Source organism: Telopea speciosissima, chromosome 2 (assembly GCF_018873765.1).
Source record: "Telopea speciosissima isolate NSW1024214 ecotype Mountain lineage chromosome 2, Tspe_v1, whole genome shotgun sequence".
Taxonomy (NCBI): domain Eukaryota; kingdom Viridiplantae; phylum Streptophyta; class Magnoliopsida; order Proteales; family Proteaceae; genus Telopea; species Telopea speciosissima.
This window is the reverse complement of record NC_057917.1, coordinates 84,049,265-84,072,597: the sequence shown is the minus strand read 5'-3', so window position 1 is coordinate 84,072,597 and position 23,333 is coordinate 84,049,265. Positions and strand designations below refer to the sequence as shown.

General features: G+C 39.1%; 1 protein-coding gene and 2 long non-coding RNA genes across 3 annotated transcripts in view; 1 reads left to right on the top strand and 2 right to left on the bottom strand.

The window, feature by feature from the left end:
* Positions 1-10,030, bottom strand: part of LOC122650332 — an 18,060-nt gene extending 8,030 nt beyond the window's left edge. Inside the window, exons 1-5 of the mRNA XM_043843728.1 lie at positions 9,935-10,030; positions 9,860-9,894; positions 8,282-8,519; positions 8,094-8,198; positions 5,793-5,795 (exon numbers count right to left, since the gene is read on the bottom strand). Of these exons, the coding sequence (XP_043699663.1) occupies positions 5,793-5,795; positions 8,094-8,198; positions 8,282-8,465 (292 nt within the window). The 5' untranslated portion in view covers positions 8,466-8,519; positions 9,860-9,894; positions 9,935-10,030. The remainder of the gene's footprint in view (positions 1-5,792; positions 5,796-8,093; positions 8,199-8,281; positions 8,520-9,859; positions 9,895-9,934) is intronic.
* Positions 6,959-8,087, bottom strand: LOC122650333. Its single transcript, XR_006331410.1, has 2 exons — positions 7,038-8,087; positions 6,959-7,001 (listed from the first exon to the last, which is right to left on the bottom strand). It is a non-coding gene; the product is annotated as an uncharacterized LOC122650333 (long non-coding RNA).
* LOC122650334 overlaps positions 7,623-23,333 on the top strand; it is a 22,352-nt gene continuing 6,641 nt past the window's right edge. Inside the window, exons 1-2 of the long non-coding RNA XR_006331411.1 lie at positions 7,623-7,632; positions 10,985-10,990. This is a non-coding gene — a long non-coding RNA (uncharacterized LOC122650334). The remainder of the gene's footprint in view (positions 7,633-10,984; positions 10,991-23,333) is intronic.

Sequence of the window (23,333 nt, the reverse complement as noted above, 5' to 3'; positions counted from 1 at the left end):
AATTAAGTCTGTTATCTGTTAGTCAATTGACTAAATCTCTTAACTGCACTATCGCCTTCTTTACTTCCTATTGTGTTTTTCAGGACCTTCAAACAAGGAGGACAATTGGTAGCATGCTTGAGCAGACTAAACTCTACTATTTGAATGACATTGGTCCCTTTACTTCTGCTGCTACTACTACTGGTGTTCTTTCTTCTTTCCAATTGCATTTTCAATTAGGACATCTATCTCTACCCAAGATTCAGCATATGGTACCCAGTTGCAAATCTTTGCCTTGCCTAGAGTGTGAAGCTTGTGAACTCAAGATGCATCATCAATCATCCTTTCCAGCTCGTAGTGTCTTTATTTTCCTTAGTTCATCCGGACATCTGTGTTTTCTTACTTTGTTACTTTTGTCGACTATAATTCCCATTTAACTTGGGTATATTTGTTAAAAGATCATTCAGAGTTTTCCCCTGTTTTTTAAGATTTTTACGAAATAAAGACCCAATTTGATGCTTCTATTAAAGTATTTTGTTCTGATAATGCTCGATTACACTCAACAGGAAATTTCAGCCTTTTGTTTTGATCATGGTATAATTCATCAAACGAGTTATTGGAGATTGCTCGGTCTCTCATGATTCATATGAATGTTCCCAAACATTCTTGGTGTAATGCCGTTCTTACTGCATGTTATTTAATCAATCGAATGCCTTCTTCTATTCTAGATAACAGTTCACCTTTTTCTATTGTGTCTCTCAAAACACTCTTGTTTTCTTTGCCACCACAGGTTTTTGGTTGTGTTTGCTTTGCTCATATTTTACAACCTCAAGTAGATAAATTGTCTCTCAGGGCTGTAAAGTGTATTTTCCTTGGTTATTCTAGAACCCAGAAAGGGTACAAGTGTTATGACCATGTTACTCATCGGCAATTTGTCAGTGGCGATGTCTCTTTCTTTGAAATTTCTTTGAAAGTACTTCATATTTTGTTCCTCCTGTACCTAGTTCTAATCATGAGATTGATAGTAATTGTGCACCACCTATTTCGGTTCTTGTCCTTTTGATGATGTTTCAGTTGTCTCATATCCTCCACCATTGCAAGTGTATCAGCAACCCACCACTCAAACTGCTCCCCTTTAACTGACTTACCAGTGGCTCTTAGCAAAGGTACCCGTTCTCACAAAGCTCCAACAATTTACCCAATTGAGAATTATATTTCTATATCTCACTTTCCATCTCCTTTACATAATCTTGCCTTGTCCATATCTACTAACTCCATTCCTAAGACTTATCAAGAAGTTTTATCTCTTTCTAGGTGGAAACTGCCTATGGATCAGAAATGGATGCCTTAATCTCTCGACAAACATGAACCCCAGTGGATTTACCTCTATGTCAAGATCTTGTGCAATGTCGTTGGATGTACACAATTAAGTATAATCCAATTGGTTCAGTTGAACAGCTTAAGGACTGCTTGGTTGGAAGGGTTTTACTCAGACATATGGTGTGGACTATTTTGAGACCTCACCTACTGCTTGTCTAAATTCGGTTCGGCTCCTTATCTTCTTGGCTGTGGATTTAGACTGTGGCCTCTCTATCAACTGGATATCAAGAATGCACTTTTATATGGTGATCTACAGGAGTAAATGCATATGGAGCAACCTCCAGGGTATGTTGCTGAAGGGGAGAATTCTCACTAGGGGTGTAAGTTTGGCCCTGTCGGCCCGAGCCTGCCCTGAGCCCGAACAGGGCTTGGGCTGGATTTTTCAACCTTGAGGGCGGGTTAGGGTTGAAATTTTCAGGCCCGGGGTTAGGGTCGGGCTGGGCCAGGGTTGAGGCCTCGGGCTAAGCCCAGCCCAGCCCTGTGTTAAGTTATGCTTTACAATTTATTGATTACATTTTGCAATTTTTTTTTAGTATCTAATTATCTATTGGTTTATCAAAAAACAAAAAGTTAATTATCTATTGAACAAAAGTATTCAAAATTTTAAGATTGGGCTAAGTTTTTTAACCCAAAGAAAAGTCTAATAGTCAATCAAGTATGAAACATACCAATACCCAATCACATGAGACTGGTCAATCAGGGCCAACCAGGCCCTAGCAAAAATCAAGGTCAATCAGGGCCAACCCGGCCCAATCAGGGTCAATCAAGGCCGGGCTGGGCTATGCTGAACTCAATAGGATTGGTCCTGGGCTGAGATATCTCAGTCCGACCTAGGGCCGGGTTGGGCTTGGGTTGAGTTAAAAGGACTCAGGATTGGGCTAGGGTTTTAAAAAACCCAGCCCTGTTTCACCCCTAATTCTCACCGAGTATGCAAACTATACAAGGCCATCTATGGTTTGAAACACTCACCTAGAGCCTGGTTTGACAAATTCAACTCGATTGTAACCCAGTGCGGTTTTTCACAATGCTTTTCAGATCACTCCTTCTTTGTTCGTCGTCGGGGTTCCAAAGTGATTGTGTTGATTGTTTATGTTGATGACATTATCATATCTAATGATGATGTATCGAGAATTGCAGAGGTAAAATCTTATCTACATCAGCATTTTCAAATAAAAGACTTGGGTTCCCTCAGTTATTTCCTTGATATTGAAGTAACACGAAGCAAGAAAGGAATTAATCTATCACAACGCAAATATGTGTGAGACCTCTTGTCTAAGAGCAGTATGCTTGCATCTAAACTAGTTAATACTCCTATGGATCCCCATCAGCAGTTTGGAACAGGTGATAGTGAAGATTTGGATGATACACACTGGTACAGCAGAATGGTTGGGAAACTTATTTATCTAAATGTTACTATACCTGACATTTCCTTTGTTGTGTGTGTTATTAGCCAATTTATGCAATCACAGAAGAATATTCTCTAGGAGGCAGCTTGTTGTATCTTAAGGTACCTAAGAGGGCTCTTGGGAAGGGGCTCATTTATCGTCCTCATCAGAATATTGATCTGGTAGGGTTTTCCGATGCTAACTGGACTGGTGTTGATGGAGATTGGAGGTCTACCACAGGTTATTGCACATTTATTGGTGGCATTTTTGTCACGTGGCAAAATAAGAAGCAAACCACTATGGCTAGATCTAAAGCTGAGGCTGAGAATAGAACTATGGCTCATACTATAGCCGAGTTGATATGGTTGAACTCTCTACTTTAAAAGTTGGTTGTTTTCCAGTTACTCAACCTATGAAGATGCTTTGTGATAATCAAGCCACTATCTACATTGCCAACAACCGAGTATTTCATGAGAGAAGCAAGCACATTGAAGTTGACTAGCACTTTGTGCAAAATGCTGTTATGAAGAAACACATTGTTACTCCATTCGTCTCTTCTACTGATTAGCTTGGTAATATGTTTACCAAGCCTTTATTTGGTCCTGCTTTCAGGAAGTGTTGTTTCAAGTTGGGCATTGGTGACTTATATGCTCTAGCTTGAGGGGGAGTGTTAAAATATGTACAATGTACCCCTATGTACTGTGGGGGTTCATATGTGTAGCGGTAGTGATGCAAAATTATCACCAAACTGGGCTTCTTTTATTAGGAATAAGTCTAGGGTTGGGATATATATATGTTGGGCCTTTGATCCCAAGGGTTTTCTATGTAATAGGCCACTTTTATAGGCCTAAAATATGGGTAATTAGGTTGCATGCGGAATTAAATGTTTTAATTCCTTAGTTTTGATTTTTATGTAATTAGTGGTCATGTGATCACTTAAGTGATCATGTGACTTGTTTAAGTGGTCATGCGATGTAAGTTGGGCTGGATTAGGATTCTATAAGTCCAGCCAGGTTTTGAGTCTATTTCTTTTAGTATTTTAGTTTCCTAGTTACCTAATAGGTTAAGGATTGAGTTAGGCCTTTCCCTTTTAGAATAGAAGTCTATTTTTGAGTCTTTTATATAAGGTTGTAAGGGGGGCAAACATTGAACAAGAATTTGATTAATGAAAAGCTTTTGTTTGCTACCATTGTTGCTGCCATGCTCTGTTGAGTGTTGCTCCTTGTGAGTGTGCATCCTTGTGGTTCTATCAAGGTGGAAAGGGACTGGTGGAATCCGGTTGACTCCTTACGCCGTGACGGCTGGGAGGATCTTCTTCAATTCGAAGGTGGTTCTATCCTTCACATCTGTTCAAGCTGCTGCCAGTGGAATCTCCAGTAAGTTTGACACCCAATTTCTTCTTTTAACCCTCTAATCCTTTCCCCCAATCGATCCCCTTTATTTTTTGTTTGAATCCCATAAACCCTAACTCCATTAAACCCTAGATCTTGCTGCCCAGCCATATTTAACCATTAGAATTACTTCAAATTCAAACCATAGTCTCTCCTTAACACCCCCTACACTCGGCCTAAGCTACTGCCCCTATTTGCCCTTCAAAACCCTAAATTTGACCTAATTTCTAAAGCCCAAAACCTGAAACCCTAACCCTAATTTCTGGAATTTTGAATTCTCATCTAAACCTAACCAAATCTAGCTTTCTAAACTCCCCAAAACCTGCCTAGTTTAATCGTATAAACTATATTCCTATTATCCTACCCTAACCCTAGGAATTGACCTAAATGCTAGTGCTGTCCATTCAAACCAGCAACCCCTTTTGTTATTTGATCCTGTTGTTTGGCTCCTAGTAGGTCTCCTACCTATCTAGGACTACATTAGGTAGTATGTGTTAGGGGTTTTTGTTCTATTCTTTGGACTTCCCAGTTAGACTTCGATTGTAACTAGGATTGGGGAGTTTCTGTTTCTTTCTATTTCTATCTTATCCTTTACGGAATTGATTGGTTATCAATAAGTAATTGACGTTGGGGAATGCCAAAGTACAATTGTCTCTACTTGTCTTTCGCAGTCTAAGTTTATCTCCATCATCTTCTTCTTCTTCTTCTTCTTCTTCTTCCACTTGTTCCTTGCATTCAATCTCCTTGCTTGTAATGGTTATTTAATTCTGGTAAAATCACAGACTAAACTTATGGTACAATTAGATTCATCAATTTCTCAAGTGACTTATGTGCTTTATACTGTAAGGGGACTGAAGAGGGGAAAACCAGTAGATAGAAAAGGTTAGGGTAGAAGAGATGCGAGGATGTAAGGGAGTGATAGAATACAAGTTAGAAAGGTTAATGGAAGGCTTGGAAGGTGGACTTACAAAAACAAGCAAGTCTTTATCATTGGTCATCGAAATTCGACCATCTATGAGAAAACCCTAGACATACTCTAACATCGTATTGGATGAAAATGTTTGCCTTCAAGCTATGAAAACCCTAGACATACTCAACATCGTATTGGATGGGCATGTTTGACTCCAAGCTATGGCCTTTCTTTCCCAACACAAGCAGTTGTGTACACGTCTATGACAAAAGCAGTTCATGGGAGACAAGTGGGATAAGTCAATAATTTTTTGTTTATTTACTATGTGTATTATATTTATTCAATTTTGTAATTACACTTTTATTCTTTAGTAATCCTGATTTATTATTGATTTTGCTATTTATTGTTACTTCAAAAAATACTATTGATAGTAACCCTAAGTTTTCTATTTTAGAAAATGAAGGTTTCTCTAAATTTTTTGGTTAGTAATTTTCCTGTGGGAAGTTGGGAAGAACAATTAAGAAAAGTCCCTTTCTTCATCTCAGACCCATTTCCATTTTTTGTGGGACTATTTCCTTCCAATGAGAGAAAGAGAGAGGGGAACCCATGATATATAGTCTACTATATTAATTACTGGTCCACCTTAAACCATGATTAATGCATTATTACACTGTAACCATGCCCACTCATTTGGTTTGTATCATGTTTTGCTATTTGAACTGAAAGTCTGGGTTGGCCTATCTTCACTTCCTGGTTCTCGTTTCTTAGTCTTAGATATAGTCAAACTTCAAAGATTCTCCCAATCAGTCCTTTTTTATGGGGCAATGGTTGACCATTTTATTGCTGATCTGGAATCCTAGGAATGCCTTGATGTCTCAGGGCTCTTAAACTGATCTTCGTATAATGATTGCTGCAGCTATGTTCACATCAAACTCCTGGATGGTCTGAGAAGATAGAGCTAAGGAGCATAACATCATGTACACAGTGGGTAACATCTTATTCTGCCGGGTTTCTTGGGGGAGTTCGAATTCTCACAGATGGTGCCTGGCTTAAATGTGCAGCTAGATTTGGAAGGGGAGTAGTCATTCATGGTGCTGATGGATTTTTTGCAGCTAAATGTTGCTACTCCTCGACTGCTGATCCCCTTTTGTTTTGAAGTTGAGGACTTGAGGCGGCCATTTGAGCTGGCCTTCATCCTTCTGGCAGTTTGGGCTTCAGTGAATAAATGAGTATTCTTTCTCTTCAGACTGAAACTCTTGTTAATTCCCTCAATGGAGTTCCATCGGTCCTACTTTGGGAGGCATCCCCATTTCCGGGAGACATTGCTTCCCTGCTGCACCACTTTCTTCCTGTCTCTCCCATATCAGTAGAGAGCTGAAGAGAGATGCTCGTCCACCCACTAAAGGAGCTTATAAGTTATAAGGTTGCTTTTTCTCGAGTTTGGTGGAATAACCACCAAAAGTTGTTCTTGCCATCTATCTGGCTCTCAGACCGAGGTCTGTTTTTCCCGAGTCTTCTATATAAATAATTAGCTTCTGACAAAAATGAAATAAGGATTAATGTAATTTCCTCTTTGTCATTTCCTATTGATGGTAATAGTATTTCAAATAAAGCCAAGCCTTTTAAGATGATTTTATTTACAAGGATCTGTTCAAAGTGTTGACTGTGACATGTTTGATATCTATACTATAAAAAAAAACTAGTTAAATATCAATAAAGTTACTAGTTAAGAGAGTATAACCTGAATAGAGACGTTTTACAATCAATCCTGTGGTTCGATACAGTTATGTAGATAAAAAAAAATAATAATTATGTATTGGTTCTGTATCATATTGACTTGGCCATATCAATACATATTGGACCATATCGGTCGATATGTATCGAGACTTGACACCATGTTTGGAGTCATATTCTAGAGGTACTGTAGTCATCTTGCATGCTTCAACCTTCAGAAAGCTATAAAAGGGATGAATTCTGTTTGGCGGGGTGGACCTATGAACATAACATTCGGAAAGCAACAAATATGAATAAGACTTTTCTCACTTACACTCAATAAACTGGCTGGGCTGATGAAATTAGCTCTAAGCCTCTTTTCAAAGATGGGCCTGGTCCTATTCTCCCTCTATATGTGTAAAGGATCAGACTAAAAATTTTAGGGTCACCCAAGTCCACAAGCTGAAATGGTTCACCAACTCCTTGCATCACCTTCTTTTTGAACAACAAATTTTAGCGCAATAGGTCCTTTCCATTTAGTAATCTATGTATATCGTTCTGAAAATCAAAATTGATTTTTTTTACTCTTGAAAAATGCTAACCATAATCGAAAGTTATGATTTTCAGGTTAACAAATACATTGCATCAATAATGATAATGTAAATCATGGAAAGGATCCCCCATTTCTCATGTTGGTTAAAGAAAAACTGTGGAAGACAAAATGGGCACAAAGAGGATGATTCCTTCATCTATCATGTTGGTAAGGATCAAATGGGTGTTATTTGAATGACATGATGGGGAAACCATGTGGAAGACAAAACAGAACGAAAGAAGATCAGATCATCCCTTTCTCTAAAAGATAAGATATAGATATGTGAATTGAGAAAGGTGTAAAGAATCCTTAAAAAATCTAGCCTTTAGTATCGTTGTATGCAATTGGAAATATAAAATCTTTACTTGCACTGTAACAGAACATATAACACTCAAAACGGGTGTTCTCCATTGCCTTTGGATTGAATTTCCTAATATAGGCTTCATACATTCATAAGTTTATACCCACAGTTTGGCCCTAATTCCCCTAATTCATGTGCAAATGGCAAAAGGTTTTCTAAAACTTTATAGTGAAGAGTGAAAAATTCACCATACAAAACAACAGGAGACATTATAACATAACAGAGATTACCCACTTGCATACAGGCCTTTTCCTTATAAGTTAGCTATTTCTAATGTAACTAACTATAACGTAACCAAGCACTACATAAAGTTAGTGAAAATTAGAAGTATAAATCATCCTTGATTCCTTAAAGATTAAATTTGAATTACTAAATGCCAGACCTGAAATGTAATTGTAACAGCCATCCTCATTTTGGGTGAAAGAATAAACATTTGAATGCAGTTTGCAAGCTCTGGACCTTCTCTTATCAGTAGATTTTACATTTCCTGGAAGGCCATGAAGTTTGAAAGTTATGAATGGTTACAGGTTTAGGACAAAACTTGTGATCAATATGCAATATATATTACACCTTTCAAACCATTGCTAGCATTGTCCAGACGTTTTGTATCAGGAGCTTGGCTAAGCTTGTACCCAAACCGAATTGACAATGTACTCAACAAAGCGCCACCAACAATAAGGATCCAATTTGGCCCTTCCCCTTGGAAATTCTTCAACTTTTGACCTCTAGGAATCTCATTAGTTCTTGGTTTCATTTTAGCACTTTACAAGATGTTGGAGGGTATAGCTTTGAAGCATCCAAGTATGACCTACACTAAAAATACAGGTAAATTCATTGCTAACTGCAAAACAGCACAATATTATCAAAGTAAGCTAAAAGGCACCAAATTGTACTTGTTTCCTCTATTAAAACCAATTTAGGGTGTAGCACTTTGTGAAAGTGAAGATCTCCAAAGTACAAAGCAAGAGAAACATCATTACTCTACTCTAAGGGTCATCCCATGTAAACAAGAATAAGGAATCAGGAAACAGTTTTGCCTTAAAAAAAAAAACAGAAAAATAAAAACTAAAAAGTTAGTAGGAATTTGCACATAAAGCTAATATGAAAGAATTCAGCTATACAAGACAAGAACATTTTAATCTGTGATAGATTGAGTTACGGAAACAGTGCCACAAGTTAATGGTTTTGTTCAGTAAATTTATTTAAGGCAATGACCTAATTTGATTTCAGACTGAATTTCCGTTAGAATAGAAATCAGAAAATCAGTGACTTCGGTTTCAAAACTGAATATCTCAAGTTCCTTTAATATAAAATCTTGCAGTAAGACTAAGGCCTGAAATTTTCTATCATAGTCCAGGGCTAGGATAGGATCTTGATTAAGGTGTAAAATTGCCTAGAGCCAGAAAGCAAATGGTCATGGCTTCAAGGTATATGGTAGAAAGAAGTTTCTCTAGCTCTTGTTGGTTGATGAATGACCACAACTTCTTCAATTCTGCTCAAGCTTACAGGTACAAACACCAAGGAAGGTTACAGCAATTCCTCCAACAAGTCTAGTGCTTTATAGCCCATCAGGCCCATATCTAATTTCCTAATCCCAAAACTCTAGCATCTTCTTAATTCATAAGCAAAGTGACAAACCCTGACTTTCGATTCTTCACTGTACCAACTCCTATTTGATTAGTTGGCATATAAATCTATGCAAAGATCCTTCAAAAAGCTGGCAACCAAGTCATGTGAGCATCAAATTGATTCTCTGCGAATTCATTTGATAATGCCAAAGAGTAAAAACTTCTTATCCCACCATAGTTAGAGTTTACACCATTCTCTACCCTAATGCCTTCACAACAACTTTAGAATGTGCATGGAAACTTCCATCTTCCACCACTCAGACTCACCTTCAACATCTAAGAACTGCAACCAGCAACAAAAGGCTGATTGATCATCCATCCATTTACAAACAAAAAGAGGGTGGGGGTAAAGGACCAAAAGCTATACATTATCAACTAGCAAAAACAAACGAGTCACAAAGAATACACTCTTGACGCAATACAAACCCATCAAATTAAATCTATAAACGGAAAAACAATGAGTGGAATGTCAACATTAAAAACAACCAGAGAAAAAATGAAGGGAGAAGATTCAACGGACCTCATTCGACTGATTTCCAGCTCTAGGGTTTCGACCCCCCCCCTCTCTCTCTCTCTCTCTCTCTCTCTCTCTCTCTCTCTCTCTCGTACACTGAAAAGAGAGTATAGCAGGTAAAAGAAAAGGAATGAGCGAGTCGTAAGCCCTCAGTGGCTTATAGTTGTTTGCTTCGCTCGCTCACTTGGGTGGATGAAGTAGAAGAAAAACCAAAAAATTAAAAAAAAAAAAAAAACAAAAAAAACTGATGAGTAGGATCCATTTGATTTGGCGGCTTCAAGTGCTCATTGACTACCCGCCTGCGACGTTCCTATTCCACGTGTGAACCTTCTCAACATAACGACTCTCTTCTCTCCCCGGTTAATCTCTCTCTCTTGGTTTCGTTCCGAGTCTTCCGACTTCCGAAGTTCCGAGTCTCGTTTCTCCCTTTTAAGTTTTAACGGATTTTTACCCTGAAAAAAAATGTTTTAACGGATAAAGTCTCGTATCTCTCAATTACTTGACAATAGGGTTTTTTTCAAATACCCCCCATAAGATCAAATGCACCGGATAAAGTCTCGTATCTCTCAATTACTTGACAATAGGGTTTTTTTCAAATACCCCCCATAAGATCAAATGCACCGGATAAAGTCTCGTATCTCTCAATTACTTGACAAAAGGGTTTTTTTCAAATACCCCCCCCATAAGATCAAATGCACCCCTGAACTTTCATTATTTACAAACACATCTTCACTTTCCAAATTTTAAAACATTTTAGTCCAGTCCATTAATCTAAGACATTAGACGTTAGTTTCAGAAAATCTAATGACCAAAATACCCTTTGATAAACCTCTTTATTCGTCCTCCATTTCCCCTCTTCTTCCAGCCTTTTCTCCCATAATCCGCAAGCTAGGATGAAACCCTAGCTATCTCTTCTCTCTTGGCAACCACCAAGCTCGTCGTGACCACCATTTTCGCCATTTAAACCAACTCGATTGTTTGCATATCAAAGAAGTCGGAGACGACAATCTCAATTTCGTATACAGCGTTGTAGGATCTACTGGATCTTTCATCATCAAGCAATTAACTCTTTTCTTCTTACTAAGTTTCTTCATTTGTTTTCTCTTTATTGGGGGGGATCAGGGACTTGAGTAAAAGGTCCTATCTCAGCCAATTTGAAATGATTGTAAGAGGAATAATGTTGAGTAGTTTACTTGCTACATATCTATGGTGGGATTTCATGACAGTATGGTTCGATTTCTTCTTCTTGAGCATTTATTTCCATTTGCCTATCCAAACCGACAGTAAATTCCCCTGCAGTAGAGTTGTTATGACAATGTTAGCTCTTTATGCGTTTCTTCCTTTTTGGAAATGGAAATTCCTTGAATTTATACGGTGTCTGTTTGCCAAAAGTTAGGGGCTTTGAGTCCTTGAAATTGTTCTTGTTATCCTTTTATGAAAGGGTACTTTTCATTAAATGTTAGATACATTATAGTGTTGATTGTTCTTGCTGTCCTTTTATGAAAGAGTACTTTTCATTAAATGTTGTGCTAGATACATTTTAGTTTTGGTTGAATCAAGGATGTACAATACCTTTCGGGTGGCTACTATGGTTCAATGGTTTGCATACTAACAGTGGCACTTCAAAAAACCAATATTCCATGCTTTTGTAAGGGTAGGAAAATTAGGAGATTTCTTTAGGACCAAATTGATTGTATGAATATACAATCAGTCTATGCAAGGAGATTATTTTATTTTTTCAATCGTTTTTTGAAATCATAAGTCTGTCCACTCCTCCCTCCTTTTGCTTTATTTCATATTTTGAGGCAATGAATTTAAAAGAGCATGGTCACTTATGTGTTGATCATGTACCAGAAGTTTATCACTACTTGGTTTTAGAGGCGAGAATGGTGGTCACGGCAAGCATGGTGGTTGCCAAGAGAGAAGAGATAGCTAGGGTTTTATCCTAGCTTGCGTATTATGGGAAAAAAGGCTAGAAGAAGAGGGAAGAAGAAGGAGGAATAAAGAGGTTTATCATAAGGACATTTTGATCATTAGATTCCTTGAAACTAACATCTAACGGACTGGACTAAAGTGTTACAAAGTTTGGAAAGTAGGGGTGCATTTATAAATAGTGAAAGTTCTATTAAGAAAAAACAACGCCCAGAATGACGATTTGCAGAAGAAAAACAGAACAGAGAAAGCACACACAACGCACAACACAGAAATTTACGTGGTTCACCCCCAATATGGGAAGCTACATCCACGGCCAGGCAATAGAACAAATTTCACTATTTTTTTGGAAATGTTACAAACACTCTTGACCCCATTTCAAAGAGATAAGAACATTATATAGGGAAGCCCTAACCCCAAAAATACAAAAGTGCCCCTGGCCCAAAATTGCCAAAAAAACAGGGCCGGACCAAAACATAACATATAGCTCAAAAGTACTCATTTCAAAGATCTCAACAAGCCCAACACAACTCCAACCTTTGGCAGAGATGTTCGCCATTTTTCGCCATTCTGAGGTCGTTTCGAGGTCGAAAAAGCCCTCTGAAGATCTCGACCGCACTTTCTAGCCAAAATCAGGCTTCACCAACCAGAAGTTCAATGGTGCATTTGATCTTATGGGCAGTTTGAGGGGGGCATTTGCCTGGGTGTGGGCAGCACACTGGCCGCTATTAAGAGAAGTGGGAGCAGAATGGGGGTGCTGCGAGGAGTGGGGGCAAGGCTGGGCGTAGGGAGTGGTAAGGGAAGGAGAGAGGGAGGGGGAGCAGAAGTCGGAGCCGGTGTGTGAGGGAGGGGGGGAGGCGAATTGGAGGTGATAATTATTCGAGAGGAAGCCAGGAAGGAAGTAGAGACGGAAAGAAAGGAGATAAGGAGAGAGAGGGAGAAATTACGGAAAACACCCTAACTTAAAAAATTGACATATGATTGTGGGATGGACAATAAGTCAGGTTACAATAATAGCTTGTAACGGGGTTGGTTACAAACAGCTTTACCCTTTCTTCAATCCAAGTCTAAATCCAGTACCTAGCATCAAAGTTGCACATAGTGGAGCTCTTACGAGTAATGCCAAATGATGAATCATAGTTTGTGGAATTCGCTATATAAAATGCATGGGAATTTTCTAGAAGGGCCCAAATATTTGCACACGATAGAATTTTTTTTTTTTGTTGATAATATTTGCACATGGTAGAATCATTAGCACTAAAATTTCAAATTTGTGGAGATGTTGTCCACTTCATCATTTATCAGTTTCACTCCAGTCTAATTTTTTTTACGAAGAGAAATAAAGCTTTAAAAATTGGTTGACATGTCAAAGTTAGCAATGTGCGTTAACCATTGAAAAAAAGGGGTAAAAACTCGATACATACTAAGTCATACGATTGAGAAGAGATCTTAAATTTAACACATGACTAAATATTAAGGCATACAACTCATCCAATGGTCGGTTGGTTAAAACTAAGTATTTATGCGACACGAAATGATAGATTGTCCCCGTAAGCATATCAAAACAATACAACTCAACTAAACCAACTAATAGGGTAGGGTTACATCATTAATTCTATCTTTTCATTTGACTCTATTCAAGGTCATTCTTGATGCCAACCCTAATTTATGCATGTCTTTGCTCATCACTTACTTCAAATTCATTTTAGGTTTAACCCTTGTTCTTTTAGCTTATCCAATTTGAATCAGGAGAACTCAGATTATAACATGGGGAACTGAAATGACCTTCCTATCCCTGCCCAAACACTTTGCCCGGGTGGGATCCACCACCCCCTATTAGAGGAACTGGGGAACTAAGTCGGCCAGGTAATTGGAGGAGATAATTTTTCAAGAAAAGTACACTCATCTAAGATCATTATTATTTTCCCAATTGTACAAAATTGATAATGCCCGCCACATTGATCCTGATACTCATCCCAAGGCACCCACACTCATAAGTGAAGGAAATCCTCCTTTGACGTGTATAAAAGGAAACTGCCTCCTTTGAATATTATATCACTCCTAAGTCCTACCAAACTAACGCATCCAAAAATAAATTTTTCATTCCATAAGTCCATGACATCCTAAGTGACTTTCTCTTAACTTGTCAATGGAGTTATTTTAAAATTGCCCTTAATGAGTTCTTTACTACTCATCCAACTCAACATTAGCAACACTAGTTTTGTGTATACGTGATTATTTCATTACTGTAACATCAATCATTTTCACACATCAAATTTTTTTTTTTTTTTATGATAAAAAGAAATTTATTAACCTAAAGAGATGGATACTGATGAGCACATTTATGTGTGAAATCTTAGGGCATAAAGCATACATTTTACCACATTGGACAGAGTTACTCGGTGCTTTCTTGTGCTTTTCAGGTTTTAGGTGAATTCTTGTGAAAATGGAAGAGATGATATTAAGGAAATGTTTTTAAGCTGTTTAGAGGTATTAATGACTTAAATGCGTAGCCCATCGAGTCAGCTTCGCAACGGTTCAAACGGCACTTGATTCCGAGTTGAAACAAAAAAGTTACAGTCGTTTCCATAACGAAGCGCGAAAATGATCTACAGGGGTTTATTTATAGTTATTGACAGTCGGCTGCGGACAAAGTGAAGCGAAAGTTCATATTCTAGGGGCCTTAACGTAATAACTAGAAGTTATATTTCATGTACCCGAAAGATTCCATTTGGAGGGCTCTGGAGAGTCCAATTTCAACTTGAGATATCTTGGGCTCCCGAACTCCAAATTGGACAAAATTTGGGTCTATTTTGGGTGATTTTTTGTAAGGAACACAATGGTGAGGCTTATATAAGCAATCCATGCTCCACGCTTTCTGAAGGACAGAATGGGTATTTATTTATTTTTGAAGGAATCCTAGTCATCACCCTTACTCTCTCTCTCCTCCAACTTCTCAAGGGTACTTCTGAAATTCTACTTGGGATAGATTTATATTTTCTCATCTATGGACGATTGAAAAATCAAAGATGCTTTGATTTTATTGCTTGGAAAAAATATCTACAAAGAAAATGAAGCACTTCTTAGAATTGAAAGTTTACTGTTCTAGAAATAGAAAGTCTATGTAAACAATCTTCTCTTTTCTCCTCTCTTCAACCTATAAATACCCCCTATCTCTCTTGTAAAAATTATTCATTCACTTAGTGAAATTTCTTCTCTTCTTCTCCTTCTAATTTGTGATTTTTGGCTTTTCTAAGTTCTAGTTTGCTTTTTTTATTTTCATTTAATGGTTATAATAGGTTTAGTTTATGCTTTAATTTTAATTTAAGTCTTCAATTGGGTTGTAATTTCTTAATTCTAGTTTAGGTTTTAAGCCTTCTAGTCTAAGTTCTTAAGTTGATGACAAGACTTAAAGATTTAGAAGAGGAGGCCATGGTAAGTTTATGCAAGTATTCAACCTTTCAATTACATTCATGCAAGCACATCCAGGTTTTACTATCTAAACTCTCAATCTCATTCTCCATCTCCTCTATCTCTCACTCTCTCTTCTTCTTCTTCTCCCTCTATTTCTTTATTTTAATTTTATATGATTGTGGTTTGTGGATGCATTTTTATTTTCTTATTTCTTTTTATGTGGTTAGTATGTGTGGTTGTATTTTTATTCCTTTCAATTCACTTTAGTTTGATAGGTTAGATGCTCATGTGTTAGGACGCCGATTTAATCCCTTAATTTTGTTAGATGCTTATGAGTTAGGATGCATTGATTTTCGTTAGTTTAATTAATTTAATTTAACACTTTAATTTAGTTCACTTTGCATTACTTTTAAGTTAGTTAAATAGAGTGGCGTATATCTCCTCGTGTTCGACCCGTAGCTACGATTGACTCGTACGCTTGTGATTTTATTTTAACTCAAACAAGTTTTTGGAGCCGTTGCCGGGGAGATTATTGTCCATTTTATTTATCTGATTTTTAAGTAGTTCGAAGTGTTTTAGTTTATTATTTTCTTTTTTCTTATTTTTTTTCTTTGAAAAAAAAAATCAGTTTTTGAAAACCTCTTCTTGTTTCTCTTCTGTTTCAAATAGTGTGCGCCCAATCTAAAGTCCTTCATATGCATCAATCCTCCATCTTTTGGTGTCTCTCATAGGATTAAGTTACCTATGACGCTACATCTTAACTTGGTTGGGTGGATTGGCATGTGACTTATCTTTGGAGGTGACCACTCTTGATAACAGGAAAGCGACATAATGAGAGGGTTGGAAACATAAACGTATAGTAGTCCTCCACTCTATATTAGAATCCATTTAGAGTCGTCCGTAGGTGGCTATAGAAGACTATACGGGTTCCCTTGCTATCAACCTATATGGCATCCTTACAGCTTTGGAACCATTGTTTCAATTTTTGAGGGATAGATGCACTATCTACCTTGGGCTCCCTCTTATTTTTAGTATTTTTTTTCCTTAAGTCTTTTATTTTTTTTCTTCTTTCATTTTTCAAAGGAGACCTCATATCTGTTTAGGTGGCTACGATGTGGACTCGTGATTCATCTGATCGTCTTATTAGAATACCACCTCCTCCACTACCCTTAACCCCACCTTTGACCATGGTTGACCAACAACGCAAGACTCTTAAAGATAGGTTCTACCCCACCACGACTGCACAGCCCTCATGCATTAGTCTGCCTATTGTTACAGGGAATAACTATGAACTCAAGACCAACTTCATCAGCATGCTACCCCATTTCCATGGGATGGCCAATGAGGATGCACATCTTTTTCTTAGGGAATTTGAGGAGGTCTGTGTTCTAATTAAGGTCCAGAATTTGACTGATGATGCAATTAGGTTTAGGTTTATACCCTTTGCCCTAAAAAAATAGGCCAAGAAGTGGCTTTATGGACTGCCTACAAACTCCATTAATACTTGGGATGAGTTCACCATTGTCTTTTTGAGAAAATTCTTCCCTCTTCACAAGACCAATAAGCTTAAGAGTGACATCCTCCAGTTCAGGCAGAAACCACATGAGTCCTTTTCTAAATTTATGGAAAGATTCAATGACCTCCTCTTAAAATGCCCTCACCATGGTTTTGACTTGTGGCAGCTATGCCAAATTATTTATGAGGGTATTAATTATCAGACCAAGCAACTTGTAGAGTCCATATGTCCAGCAGGTTTTACTTCTTTTTCTGAGGAGAATGATGCATGGACATTCTTAACCAACTTGGCTGATAAGACTAGGGAATGAGAATCTTCCCAAGAGGCTGAAAGGACCACTAAGGGGTATCTCATTGAGGGTATGCCAGCCAAGGAGGCCAAACTTGACAGCCTCATAAAATGGTTGGAGTCCATAGTTCTTAAAGAGTCTATACTAGTTAATCCGGTCAACCAAGTCAACCATGTGTCGGTATGCAGTTGGTGCCAAACCCCTGGACACCTTTCTGAGGAATGCCCCCAACACCTTGGTGGACAATTCTAGCACTGAGAATGTAAGTACTCTCTACCAAAATAACCCATTGTAAGTACTGTGGTCCTTGGGACGAGGGTTCCTCAGCCTTATGGCGATAAAGATTGGCTTCGATGAATAACGGTGTATTGTTCTGATATATCATCATGGGGATTGGGATCATACTTTATAAAGAAATAGAGTCGTCACCTAGGATTAGGGCCTAGGACCCAATGGTGTAGCCCCATCCAGGGTTAGCGGAAAGGGCTACGTGATTCCATATGGTCTTGTCAGAGATTCAGGGTAAGTAGTCAGGTTACGAGGGTGGGAAGGTGTTACGCACCCACCTCGCCCGGATAAACCGATCTTTCTACTAGATGCTGATTTTTGAATATTCTCCCTTAATAATATATCATATACTAACATGTAAGGCTAAGTTATGATGCACTAATCATGACAAAGAAAGAAAAATCATTTACGATGTACACTAAAACGAGTTACTTTAATTGTCTACATTATGCCAAAAATAATGAGAGGGAAAGAGACAGATACCTGTCTAGAAATGCAAGAAATAAATGAAAGCGCACTGAGGGTGAAATATCTGATGTCCCATGGCTTAGGTGGAGACGAACGATCGGCTTGTCTCTCTCTTGTCGGACAGAATGAGGCTATACGAGATGAGTTTTGTCACTCAGACTTCAGGCAGAGTAACGGCTATATAAGAGATTCTTGTTATCTGTATACAGACAGAATAACGGCTGTAAAGGGGGTTTTTCGTTATCCGTACACTGACGGGATAACAATACCCAAGAGCAGAATCGCTCTATGCTTGGATGGGTAACCGAAGGATCAACCCACGTCGAAGAACTCCACTCACTCACATACTCACGAGGAAAAGACGGAGGAAAAGAGGACGAAAAGGGGGGCAAAACAAGTCCTGGAGGGTCTCCTTACCCAAGAAAAGCTTGTGAAATGAGGGAGGGGGATCCTCCTATTTATAGGGAGGGGTCCCCTAGCTCTCCTGGCCAGATAAGTCCTCCACGGCGCCGTGGAGATGCCCACGGTGCCGTGGGGTACTTTTTCACGGCGCCGTGGGTGACGTCAGCAAGCTGATGTCACACCCCCTCGTGGCGCCGTGGAAATCTGGTACACATCCCCACGGTGCCATGGGAAGGAGCCTACGGCGCGGTGGAAGGAGCCTATGGCGTCGTGGCATAGTGCCATTTTTTCTTATTTTTTGGGTTTTTGGCTCCCTTCTGACTCTTCAGGAAATTTTCTGTCAGGGGACTACCTGCCCCCCTAGACCCCCACGACCGGCTAACCGGCTAGCGAGATCGTCGTGGTTGGGGAGGGTGAGCAGTACCTCCTTCAGCATTTGGTAAAAGGGTCTTATAAGTCATTTTAGGGATGTTAAGGTGATTTAGTTTAGATGTAGGGACAAGAGTCCTTCTTGAGAGAGATACCGATGTCTGTCCGTGTCTTATTGTCATCATTGCCGAGGGGTGACAAAATTCAGTGTCTACACCCATATAACAATATTTACAATCCAGGATGGAGAAATCACCCCAATTTCTCCTGGAATCAAGGGATCCAAGCAAGCCCATCCAACTTTAACCATCAAGGCCAGCTTGGTGCCCAAAGGCCCAACTATGCACCACAAAGCCAAGGAATGTCTCCTAACCCCTTTCCCCCTCGTCTTCATCCAGGACCTTCTATTAATTCTGCTAGGCCTCCTCTCCTTGTACCTTATCAGCAACCCCCAGGGTTTACCAATACAGGAGAGACAGCAAGACTGAATGAGATGGACAACAAGATAGCTCTTCTCATGACAAGCCACAATAACATGAAAAAATAACTCACCCAGCTTGTCACAATCCTGCATGAGAGGGAAACAGAAAAGTTACCTAGCCAACCTGAGCCAAATCCTAGGCATCAGGTTCATATTCAGCAAGGTACCCAAGCCCCTCCAACCAATGTTGCACAAGGTCAACAGCACCAAGGGCCCTTCAGACAGGTAAATGTTGTTTATGCTTTAAGGAGTGGCCGTGAGTATCAACAGGCTAGTGCACCTCAGTCTTTACCATCTCATACTCCTGTTGACTCTCCCCCTTCTGAAGAGGTCATTGAAGTGCCTACTGTTCAAGGTTCGTCTGATGAACCTAAAGATATACCAGATGCTTTGGTTGAGGAAACCAAAGATGATTCTGTTAAGGAAGTTAAAAAGACCAAGCCTGAAAGAATTTATACCCCACCTGCCCATTTCCCAAATATGTTAGTTAGCAAGAAATCTCCTTCTATGGAGAAGATATTGGATGTGTTCAAACAGGTTCAGGTGAATATCCCCTTGTTGGATGCTATTGCCCAGATCCCCGCTTATGCTAAAGTTCTCAAAGACTTATGCACCAAAAAATGGACCACCAATATGCCCAAAAAGGCATTCTTGGCTACTAACATTAGTTCTCTAATCTCACAGCCAGTAGCAGCCAAGCATTAGGATCCTGGAAGCCCTACCATCTCTTACACTATAGGCCATACCACTATTGATCATGCCTTATTGGACCTTGGTGTAAGTGTGAACCTCTTACCCTTTCATGTCGACCAACAACTGGGATTGGGAGAACTGAAATCGACCAAAATTACTCTTCAACTTGCAGATCGGTCGGTTAAAGTTCCTAAGGGAATGATTGAGGATGTCCTGTTGAAGGTTAGAAATTTTATTTTTCCTGTGGATTTTATTGTTTTAGATACCCAACCCACTGCCAACTTCAAGGACCAAATCCCAATCATATTGGGTAGACCATTTCTAGCTACCAGTAATGCTTTAATCAATTGCAGGAATGGTCTCATGAAATTATCTTTTGATAATACTTCTGTTGACTTCAATGTGTTTAGGTTGGGCAAGCAGCCTGACATGGATGAAGAGGTACATATGCTTTAAGGATTTTTCGATGATATTGATACATTCTTTGAGATTGATTTTGATTCGAGATTTCAAGAATGTATGCAGGAATTGGAGGGTGTTGATGATACTCCCTTATCTGAGGTCTGGAGCATCCAACCACCTTTGGAACCCCTTAGACCCCTATCCACCTCCATTCCCAAACCCTCTATTATTGAGCCCCCCACATTAGAGTTGAAGGCATTGCCCTCCAATCTCAAGTATGCCTTCTTAAGATATGATCATACTCTTCCTTTTATTATTGCTTTTGATTTGACTTCTATTCAGGAAGAAGAGTTGATTAAGCTTCTAAAGGATCATAAGGAAGCCATAGGTTGGACCATGTCTGACATCAAAGGTATTAGCCCCTCCATTGTTCAACATCATATACATCTGATGGAGAGTTCCAAACCTTCTAGGGAACCCTAAAGGAGGGCTAATCCTGTGATGAAAGAGGCAATCAAGAAAGAGATCCTAAAATGCTTAGATCATGGTATCATTTATCATATTTCTGATAGCCAATGGATGAGTCCTGTGCAGGTTGTGCCTAGGAAAGGAGGAGTCACTATAGTTGAGAATGTCAATAATGAGTTGATTCCAACCCGTATCCAAACGGGATGGAGAGTGTGCATTGACTATAGGAAATTGAATGCGATAACTTGGAAGGACCACTTCCCCTTGCCTTTTATTGATCAGATGTTAGAGAGACTAGCTGGCCATAAATATTATTATTTTCTTGATGGTTATGCAGGCTATAACCAAATTCTTATTACTCTAGAGGACCAACACAAGACAGTTTCATTTGAGCTTATGTGTGATGCCTCTGATTTTGCTATAGGGGTTGTTCTTGAGCAAAGAATCAACAAATTGCCCCATGTGATTTATTATGCAAGTAGGACTCTTAATGATGTACAGTTTAATTATACCACCACTGAGAAAGAATTTTTCACTGTTGTGTTTGCTTTAGAGAAGTTTAGGCCCTACTTGGTTGGATCACATGTGATTGTTTATACTGACCATGCAGCTATCAAATATCTTGTACAGAAGAAAGATGTCAAGGCTCGCCTCATTAGGTGGGTCCTTTTGTTGCAAGAATTTGATCTTGAAATTAGAGATAAGAAAAGGTGTGAAAATTTAGTTGCAGACCATCTATCCCGGCTGCCTAATTATTTGACCGTCGACTCTCCAGTCAACGAGAACTTTTCTGATGAGTATCTGATGGTAGTGTCTAGTGAACCTCGGTTTGCTGACATTGTTAATTATCTGGTTACGGGTGTGACATCTGCACATTGGTCCACCCAAGATAAGAATCGTTTCTTTTCACAAGTTAAGTATTTCTTTTGGGATGATCCTTATCTTTTTAAGACCTACTCGGATCAAGTAATCCGGAGATGTGTCCCTGATCATGAGCAATAATCTGTCTTATCTTTTTGCTATGATCAGGCTTATGGAGGCCATTTTGGGCCTAATAAGACTGCGGCCAAGGTTTTACAGTGTGAATTTTATTGGCCTAGTCTGTTTAAAGACGCTTTTACTTATTGCAAGGCATGTTCTCATGTCAATCCTTAGGGCATCTTACTAAGAGAAATATGATGCCCCTCAACCCAATTCTGATGGTTGAGGTGTTTGATGTATGGGGTATTGATTTCATGGGGCCTTTCCCTAACTCTTTTGGTAACCTGTACATATTACTTGTTGTGGACTATGTGTCCAAATGGATTGAGACAGTTGCTTGTAAGACCAATGACCACAAGGTGGTTGTGAAATTTCTGAAGGAGAACATCTTCTCCCATTTTGGTACTCCTCGGGCTATCATTAGTGATCGGGGCAAGCATTTTTTTAATCTGTCTTTTGAGGCCCTCATGAGAAAGTATGGTGTCGTCCATAAGTTGGCCACACCCTACCATCCCCAGACCAGTGGCCAGGTTGAAGTTTCAAATAGGCAGATCAAGCAAATTCTTGAGAAAACCATCAACCCGAACCGCAAGGATTGGTCTAACCGGTTGGTAGATGCATTGCAGGCCCATAGGACAGCCTTCAAGATCGATCTTGGTCAATCTTCGTACCATCTGGTGTATGGAAAGGCATGTCACTTACCTGTAGAGATTGAGCATAAGGCCTTTTGGGCTATCAAGAAGCTTAACTTCGACCTACCCACTGCAGGTGCCCATAGGAAACTCCAACTATCTGAGTTGGAAGAGCTTAGGAATGAGGCATATGAGAATGCCCGAATTTACAAGGAAAAAACCAAGGTTTTCCATGATAGACACATTTTGAGAAAATCTTTTGAAGTAGGCTAGAAAGTTTTGTTGTACAATTCTCGTTTGCATATCTTTCCAGGTAAGCTGCGTTCTAGATGGGATGGCCCCTATATTGTTCAAAAAATTTATCCTCATAGGGCTGTTGAAGTCCTCAATCCAAGTACAAAAGCTACTTTTAAGGTCAATGACCAAAGATTGAAGCCGTACATAGAGATGCCTACTCCAGTTGAAGAAGAGGTCATGGATCTCCATGAGCCTCTTTACCTTGACCCCTGATATCCTGGTATGTATCCCCTCCCTTGTCTTTATTCTTTTTTTTCTGCATGCATTGAGGACACTGCATGAATTAAGTGTGGGGGGGGTGTGTTGGACTTTAATTGTGAATTTTATGAATTTTGATTGTGGCGATAGTTTTTGGTTATGTGCATAAGTCTCTTCGATTTGCAAAGTGAGAGTGAGAGGGAATTAGGTGCCCTAGCATGCGAAATAATAAAAAAATTCATTTCAAGGATGGTAGTTGGTTTGTATCCGGTGATGGGGATTGAGTTTGAAAATATGAGTGCTACTTCATGTGATGGTTAGATTCCTCTATGTGTTTATGGACCCCTTTGATCTTTTGGCTAGTAGTTGAGATCAATTTGTTTGTGGCAAGGTGTGAAAGTGAAAGTGAATGAAAAAAAAGAAGAAAAAAACAGAAAAACAGAAAGAAAAGTGGAATTCCTTGGGACTAGACAGGGCACTGTGCCTCATGAAGCAGGGTGATTTGATCGAAATTCCTTGGAAGGAAACTCAAAAAAAAACTCTTGCATCAATGTCTCAATGTCTTATGGATACATGCAAAAAGCAAAGCTATCAAGTATTTGGGTGTCTGGTGTATGCTCGACCATGTCATTCAGAGAACAGTAGTAGAG